This window comes from Triticum urartu, chromosome 5, assembly GCF_003073215.2.
Source record: "Triticum urartu cultivar G1812 chromosome 5, Tu2.1, whole genome shotgun sequence".
Taxonomy (NCBI): domain Eukaryota; kingdom Viridiplantae; phylum Streptophyta; class Magnoliopsida; order Poales; family Poaceae; genus Triticum; species Triticum urartu.
Window position 1 is genome coordinate 397,056,820 of NC_053026.1, and position 8,459 is coordinate 397,065,278.

Sequence of the window (8,459 nt, forward strand, 5' to 3'; positions counted from 1 at the left end):
GGCTCAGATCCGCAGCTCTTGAGTGGGGAGAGGGAGGGGCGATTTGAGGGGCGCCATGGGTGGGGAAAGAACAACGAGAGAAGAGAAAGAAAGAACAGAGAGCAGAGAGGCTCGGGCGGCGATGTAGTGAAGGGGTATGGCGCCCCGGGGTGGGGCGTCGTGGTACAGCCCATAGCGCCCTGGGCCGAGGCGTCATGGGCCCAAGGCCAGGCCGACGTGGCAGTCAGCGCCGACGCGCACGGCGCCGTTGACCAAGGCGTTATGTTATCTAGTATGGCGCCCCGGGCGCGGGCATCATGCGGTTAGGGCTATTTTATGAAATATTTTCAAAATAAGGCCATTTTGTGCTGAACTTTGGTCAAAGAACCAGTTTTGTGTTTTTTCACGATGGCTGGTTCTTTTTTTTTTTAGAGTACGCAATTCTTTTATAAAAGAAGGAGAACAAAATTTACAAGATTGCTGCTCCTCTTGTTACAAACAAATCAGTAGGCGGTAGGTAAAAAAATCAGTAGGCGGCAATATCATCATCATAAAAAAATGCAGAACCCTTCTTCTCCTGTCAGGACTCCCGGTTCGCCAGCAGCTTCTTGGTTCCCACGTCACTGTCATCCGCTTCCGTTTCGAAGAGTTCGAACCGCTCGTCGCCGTCGCCACCCTCCTCGATCAGCTCCATGTGCTGCAGCTCCGACCCGATCAGCGACTGCATCCGCGCGCGCTCCCTGTCCCGCGGGTAGGTGCGGTACAGCAGCGAGTATATGAGCGCGCACACCGTCATGGGGATCGTGATGGCCGTGTACAGCGCCTTGGCCAGCGACGCCGCGTTCTCCCGGTCCCTCTCGGCGGTGGCTTTGCCTGCGCCGCCGTCCGCCAGTCTGAACCCGTAGAGGTGCTGCGACAGGAAGCCCACGGCCGGCGGCGCGAACGAGGCCAGGATCGACTCGAACGACCTGTCGAGCGCGTAGATGCTCGTTCTTGATTTCACCGGCACGATCTCCGCGAAGATCGGGCTGCAGTGCACACCAAGCAAAATGAAGTGAAGATTCTCTTTGTACTTGAGCAAATTCAGGGGGAATGTGCAGGTTTCATCGTCTACCTGTTGGTCGCGGCTGCATTCCAGGAGATGATGAGTCCCATGACGAAGAGGACGAGCCCGTGCGCGAGGCCGGTGGACGGGTCATCCGGGAGGCCGAGGAGCAGGATGCCGGCGAGAGGCACGGCCGAGCCGGCGCTGATCTGCGACAGCACGATCCTCCCGGCGTTCGGGTACCGCCGGGCGAGGGCGTCGCCCATCTTGCCGCCGAGGAGGCCGCCCAGGGACGTCGCGACGGCGAACATGGTCGTGTAGACGGCGGTATCCCCGTGGCTGAACCCGATGAGCTCCAGCCACATGGACAGGAACGACAACGCCGACCACGGGAACGAGCCGCTCACGCCCTGCGCCACGAAGATCTGGAACGTCGGGATCTGGATCACCGACTTGGCCTCCCTGAGCAGCTCCCTGGCCTCGTCCCACGCGGACCGTTTCTCCGCCGCCGACGCTACGTCCGTCCGGAAGTTGGGGTCGACGGCGAAGAACCACACGAGGGCGCCCACGACGACGCTGATGGCCGCCACGAGGTGGAACGCGAAGCGCCAGCCCTCGACCCCGAAGATGGTGGTCGGCGCCAGCAGCAGGGCGGAGAAGCCCCCGATGATGGACCCGATGCTGCTGGTCAGCTGCAGCCACCCGAAGGCCGTGCCGCGGTGGTCGTCGTCGGTGGAGTCGGCCACCAGTGACTGGACCGCCGGTATGACGAGAGCTAGGCCGATGCCGTTCAGGCCTCTGGAAATCGCCACCTAGCAAGTCGGCGTATAGCTCTCAGTTCCAAATCGGCAATGAGCTTCCCAAATCAGCTTGGATGATCACTCTCTCGACGGAGATGCAATTACTGCTACTACAAGAAATTAAGATCACCGATGCCGAGATCTGTGCGAGACAGCTGAGCTGACATAATTAGCCACCGGCTTTCTAGAGTAGTTTGTAGTACGAGGACGACAGGAAGCGTGAAGTGCGAGCGGAGGTTGAGCGGTCGGGCTCACCTGGAGGAAGGTTTCGGAGATGGCGACGAGGAAGGTCGCGGCGGCCCAGAGGAACGCCCCGACGGCGATGACGTGGGCGCGGTTGTGGCGGGAAGCGGCGTACGCGGCCAGCGGGTAGCAAGCGGCCTGCACGATGGAGCGGTAGAGGGTGAGCGCGCCGAGGCCCGTGGGCGTGGCGTGCAGGGCGGCTCCGACCTCCCGGTAAACCGCCGGCAGCAGCGCCTCGTCGGCGCGCTCCATGATGGACGCCAGGTTCACCAGAACCAGCGTCCGCCGTTCCTCCCACGGCGCCACCGCCGGCCCCATCTCCGAGAGGAGCTCACCTCGCCAACCCGGTTGGTTCTCTGTCGTCTCCTCCTCTCGCCGAGTGCTCAGCTCGACCTCGCGATGGTCGCCATTTGTTGCGCCGGCGAAATGGGGTCTTTGTCCTCTTGGCGCTTAGCGGGGATTTTCTATTACGGTTTGTCTACCTGTTTGACTGCACGCTCTCTTCTCTTTCCGTGGCGTAACGTGGCGTACCGTATGGGTTGAGGCAATTGAGTTGAAGCCATTGGTAAATAGATTCGCTAATTCACATATACTCCGTAGATGAAAATTAGTTATGTCACATTTAAGTCCTCCACCACACGATCAAGACGCTGTAAATTTCGTGCAAATTGTTGATTGCTCCTTGGCGCATGGTTTTTCCGGGGGCTCCTATACGGCGCTTCTGGCGCAAGAAATTTTTTCTTCCGGCGCCAGATCGAGGAACTGGCGCACGCAGGAGCTTCTCTTCGGCCGGCCCAATTAAACGAGCTGGGTGCTCCCTGACTTCACTCGCCCACTCCCTTCCTGTGCTCGCTCGATCTCGTTTTACCGTTGTTTGGTCAATTGCTCACCATTTGAACATTCATATTTTGAAGAAAAAACACAATTTTTTTACAAAAACTTGAAAAAGTTCGTGAATTAAAAAATGTTCATGGATTTTCAAATAGTTCATCAAATTTAAAAGAAATTCATCAAGTTTAAAAAAGTTCATCAAAAATTGAAAAAGTATGTGAATTCAAAACTGTTCATAATTTTTTTTTAAAAAACATTACTTTAAGAAAACGATTTTTTGTGAATTCAAAACTATTCAGAGAGTTTTTAATAAAAAACAAAATTTTGAGAAAAAAAGGTTCATTATTTTGAAAAAAAGTTCATTAATTTTGAAAGAAAGTTCACAAATTTGGGAAAAGTTCAAAAATCTGATAATTAAATTCATTTATTTTTAAAAATGTTCATCAGATATGAAAAAAAATTCAACAAATTGAAAAAAAGTTCATCAAATTGAAAAAGGCTGGGATGTGTAATACGTACCTCGAAACTTCTCACGAGTCCTTGCAAGACCTCGTGCATTCCGGCCTCTACGGACCGGAAGCCGCCCAACACCATGCCGATAAGGGCACGGTGCTCTTCTGTGATGGAGGAGCCCATTAAGGCTACCTCCATCTCCTTGGGCCATCCTTGTAGACCTGCCCTAGGGCAAGACGGGTGGGCAGAACCACCTCGGATCCCACTACCGTTGTGGTAGGGATGGGGGCCTTCGGCTGTTGCGAAGGCACCGGAGTTGCTTGGGGATGGGCCTCCATTTGGCTCAACCCTCCCTTCAGGACCTCGGGGACTTCTTCCCCTTGGTCTTGATTGGTCGAGGCCTCAACCTCGGCCGCAGGAACCTGTGCACCGCCCCCACAGTATCGAATAAAGGGGTTGGGTTTGACGTCGCCTCCCCCACCTCTTCGTGGGCAGGGGGAGTCACGATACGCTCGACGGTGCCGCTATCCGCCATGAAGGGTGGAGGGAGCCCGTCCGAGATGTCATCGCCTATATGAAGGTGTTGTGGAGTGAGAGGCTGCATGTTACAAGTTACGACTAAACAAGCTTTCGAATTCAATTCAGAATCAGTAAAATGTACCTCCGAGGTGTCGGTCTTATCCTCTTCGACTGCAGGAGATCGCCATCCGACTCGTCAGAAAGTGTGATCTTCTTCGGCTCGGCCAGCTGGCCAGCAGGGCCGGCCGAGGTCTTGCGCAGCCGCTTGTGGCCTCGGGGTGCGTCCTCCTCGGCGTCCTCGGAAGTACTAAGAATAGCGCAACTGCGGATTGCTAAGAATCAAAGGCCCTTACTCGTGGAAGTGTCATGGGTCATGTATTCACGGTGGTAGCAGATGTTGCTTTTAATGCATAGACTTGTTACAACAGAGACTACTTTCAAAGGAAAAGAAGGAAGATGAGCATTCTTATCATCCCGGGCTAGAATCTCCTCACGAAGGTTCAAGCAGTCAACATGCGCTTTGTTGAAACCGCGAAACCATCTGGACACTACTTCATCCGCTTCTTCCTTGGAGTATTTTTTTCCTGAGGAATCAATATAACATCGATCGTCGGCTAATTATTTTCAGCTATTTCGGTGTCCTCGTGATCGCTACCATCCTTGTCATCGATGTCCTCCTCCATCACTTGGGAAAGGCACTGGTCGTCCCTGTCCACCTGTGTGCTCACGAGGCAAGCCATGGTGGCTCACCGCTGTTGATCGTGGGAGGGCCGTGGCCGGGGAGGCACTGGGTTCCACGTGCAGGCGTTTCAGGCGTGCATAACCGCTGCCTAGGATGGCATATTTCTCTCGGAGAGCAAAGGGCTGATAACGTGATAGAGTAACAATAGATTGAAACTGAATGGACGACTAGTCCTGATTTCTATTGATTCTCACCTGGAAAAGATGAAAAGAAGATATACATATAGAAGAGATTAGAAGAAGAGGTACTTATTTGGGGGCATCCTTCAAAATAGGTGCCTTTCGACAATAAAGAGAGAAGGGACATGACTCTTTGGAGTTGGACACACCCCTTACCAATAACGGTTTGTTAATTAACATGTACTACTAATTAACTATAGACATGTGCTAATTTATTCCTAACATCCACATCGGCTGAACGATCATCAGTAGCCATGTCGTCTAACTGGTTGCAAGTCCTTTGGAGCAAATAACACCCTCACAACAAACTGGCCATACTCTAGGATCGAGTCGTTTGGAGAACTAACAGTTCCAGCCACCCCATATTGGAAAGTCCACTGAAACACCATTTTCTCCACTTGTAAGCGAACATCCAATTTCCCCTTCTCCTTCACGGCGACGACATGCTGGTTTAGGCTCCCTTTCCCAACGAATTTGTCACCAAACAACACAATCTCATGATCAAAGCCACTGCTGAAAGCCGTAAATCTCAAATGATGAGGATGGTCAACCTTTGCAAAGATTTGTATCACAGCCTCAACAAATATGAAAGGAACATGAAGTCTATCTCCAAGCTGCAAATGTCACCGGGAATGCGTCCTGTTCGCATCTCATCAAAGCATGACTGGAAATAAATCTCAACATACACAGAGAGCAACTGTTCGTCAGGCGATCCATCTCCCTCCTTCTTCACCCATAGATCAACTTCCAGTAATGCCTGATCCGGTGCATACATCCCTCGACAGGGGCTACAAAGAGGTAAGGTGAAAAAATCCTACAATTTGACAACTCATCAGAACTAACCAAAGTAATCCACTCGCAAGTAAATTAGCATTTATTAACAGAATAAAGTCTTAAGATATGCATCTTCATGTTTAAATCAAGTATAGAGTAGACCCTTTCAGTCACTCTGTTTCCGAATACAAACATATACAAACGAATTTGATGTTGTCCACAACGACCGACAGAGAGGCTGGTAGCAAGAGATGGAGAGAAAATGCTCTCGTGTATGTGCACTGCATGAGTAGGGTTGGCATGAAGATCATCAGGGAGTGTGCTAGTAGTAAGCTAAGCGATGGTAGTGGTCATAGTAAGAACCATGAAACTGTAACAAGATAGCCATGATTTTCAACACATGCCCAATCTCCAGGGGGAGTGTTGATACTTGGCATCAGACTGGCTAACAATGGCAGTTGACGAGTCCTAATGGAGTAGTTTGTTAGTGATTTTTTTTAACAAAAAGAGTAGCCTGTTGGATGCCAATGTATGACTCCACTTGTAAGCCAGCCCAGTTTAACTGTTATACGGGTGTTGGGTTCCAAAGGGATCAATGCACCCGGAAATTTCCCCCAAATTCTACAAAAAAGACAAATAATTTGAAAATAAGAAAAGCTACAACCTAAGGGGTGTGGTTATGGCGTGCTTTGATGCCCAATGACCATTTAATTAAGCCCAGATGTGTAAATGAACAGCACGGTGGCCTATTTGAAAAAGTCCAGTGATCCAAGCTTATTTACTCTCCCCCTACATCCAGTTGGATTTTCTTAATGCCTATGTGTATATAATCAAAATACTGCCTTCCGAAAATGAAAGCAGAAGAATATAAATTTGATTACCAGGTTTTTATGTTTTTTGTGTAATCATATAATATTTTAGGAATCTGACGGCATGTTGATGTATGGAATGTTTAGCAACATGTATCTTATAATGTGCTGACCCTTGAAAATGAAGGACTACTTGCATCTACTCGAAGATAATTTTAAAACACGGGCGAAGAAGCTAATTGACATAATCTGTTATGGCTGTACATTCACTGTTCAGAAAAAGTCACTATTCTTAAAACAAAACAGGCCTTAATTACCTGCTCAATTGTGACAGCATCCTCTCTCCGACGGTTAAAGATAAGATTCCGCCATGGTTCCAGAACATCTTTAACAGCGAAAATTCCATAAACACTAACGGGATAGGATTCATAGCTTGCCAAGCGCAAAGAGAAGACCTGTAGCATGGTTCTTGGATTGGGATACCCAAGAATTGACGCAGCTGCAAATATAGAGGGCAGAAAGGCAAAATCCTAAGTAAAAAACATAAATAGTGCAAATGCAGATTACTACTCCCTCCGTTCCTAAATATAAGTCTTTTTAGAGATTCCAATATAGACTACATACGGAGCAAAGTAAGTGAATCTGCACTCCAAAATACGTCTATATACATCGTGTGTAGTCTATATTGAAATATCTAGGAAGACATATACTCCCCCCGTTCCTAAATATTTGTCTTTCTAGATATTTCAACAAGTGACTACATACGGAGCAAAATGAGTGAATCTACACTCTAAAGTATGTCTATATACATCCGTATGTAGTAGTCCATTTGAAATCTTAAAAAAATAAATATTTAGAAACGGAAGGAATATTTAGGAAAGTTGGGAGTAAGAATGAAAGGCCCTTACTCGTGGAAGTGTCATGGGTCATGTATTCGCGGTGGTAGCAGATGTTGCTTGTGATGCATAGACTTGTTACCACAGGGAGTACTTTCAAAGGAAAAGGAGGAAGACGAGCATTCTCATCACCCCGGCCTAGAATCTCCACACCCAGGTTCAAGCAGTCACGGTACGCTTTGTTGAAACTGCAAAGCCATCTGGACACTACTTCATCAGCTTCTTCCTTGGAGTACTTTTTTCCTGAGGAATCAATTCAGCATTGACCATCAGTTAATTATTTTCAGCTATTTTGGTAGTAGAAAATCATTTTTTTTCATGGAGGACCAATTAGCAACCTGGGCAATTTGTCTCGCTGTCCTTGCCAATCAGTGGGGCATAGTATTCATCCCTAACCTCCTCCTCATCACTGTTCTCGTCTGCCGTTTGGGCATCAGATTCATCGCTGTCCTCCTCGTCATCGCTACCATCCTTGTCATCGCTGTCCTCCTCCATCAGTTCGGCATGGCACTGGTCGTCGCTGTCCACCTGTGTGCTCACGAGATCAAGAGCGCGCAAGGAAAACCGATCTGATTCTGCGCAACTGAAACAAAACAATTGATCAATGAAGTCTTGTTGAGTCGGCGCAATGGATGTGCGAAGGGCCGAAGGTCAATGGGGCATAGAGTAAAGGTGCACAGACGATAGACGTACCTGTGGACACGAGCGCCTGGTTATCACGGGGTTCCGTAATCTGGGCCGCGGAGCCGCCTAGGGCTGACGGCTGATCCGTGCAAACGCTGGGGTGGCCGTCGCCGTGAACAGAATGGCGGAGGACCTCGGTTTCCTCTGATCCACGCCGGAGCTGCTCTTCCGTTGGAGGAGGCGCCATTGCCACGCGAGGGTTTCTCTGAAGACGGCGGCGCTTTGTGGTTCGGGCGCTTAGCGAGACGTAGGGAACGCTCACATCAAGCCGAGCGCAACATGGGCTGACCCACTGCGCGGGAGGCCACTGCCTCGTTTTATTCATGTTTTTTTACATTTTATGTTTTTGTTTACACTTCCAAATGTTCTAATCATATATAATACAATTTACATAACGTTTTACAAAATGTAAATCATGCATTTGAAAAATGTTAAATGCGTATAGACAAATGTTGACCATGTATACAAAAAATATAGAATGTGTGTGAAAACAAATTATCGTGTA

General features: G+C 49.2%; 1 protein-coding gene and 1 pseudogene across 1 annotated transcript; both read right to left on the reverse strand.

Annotated features, from left to right (window-relative positions):
• Positions 1–382: 382 nt before the first annotated feature.
• Positions 383–2,549, reverse strand: LOC125556069. The gene is made up of 3 exons (XM_048718870.1): positions 2,080–2,549; positions 1,094–1,836; positions 383–1,007 (listed from the first exon to the last, which is right to left on the reverse strand). The coding sequence occupies exons 1-3, from the start codon at positions 2,383–2,385 to the stop codon at positions 560–562; spliced, it is 1,497 nt and encodes a 498-aa protein (XP_048574827.1). The 5' UTR covers positions 2,386–2,549; the 3' UTR covers positions 383–559.
• Positions 2,550–5,036: 2,487 nt separating this feature from the next.
• On the reverse strand, positions 5,037–8,141 carry LOC125507053 (annotated as a pseudogene).
• Positions 8,142–8,459: the final 318 nt, after the last annotated feature.

What these genes read in the sequence shown, in the direction of transcription:
- LOC125556069 (XM_048718870.1), bottom strand. Translation starts at nt 2,385, where the DNA reads ATGGGGCCGGCGGTGGCGCCGTGGGAGGAACGGCGGACGCTGGTTCTG. An exon ending in TCTCCGAAACCTTCCTCCAG is followed by an intron (nt 1,837 to 2,079) that starts GTGAGCCCGACC and finishes CCGACTTGCTAG; the next exon opens with GTGGCGATTTCCAGAGGCCT. An exon ending in AATGCAGCCGCGACCAACAG is followed by an intron (nt 1,008 to 1,093) that starts GTAGACGATGAA and finishes TGTGCACTGCAG; the next exon opens with CCCGATCTTCGCGGAGATCG.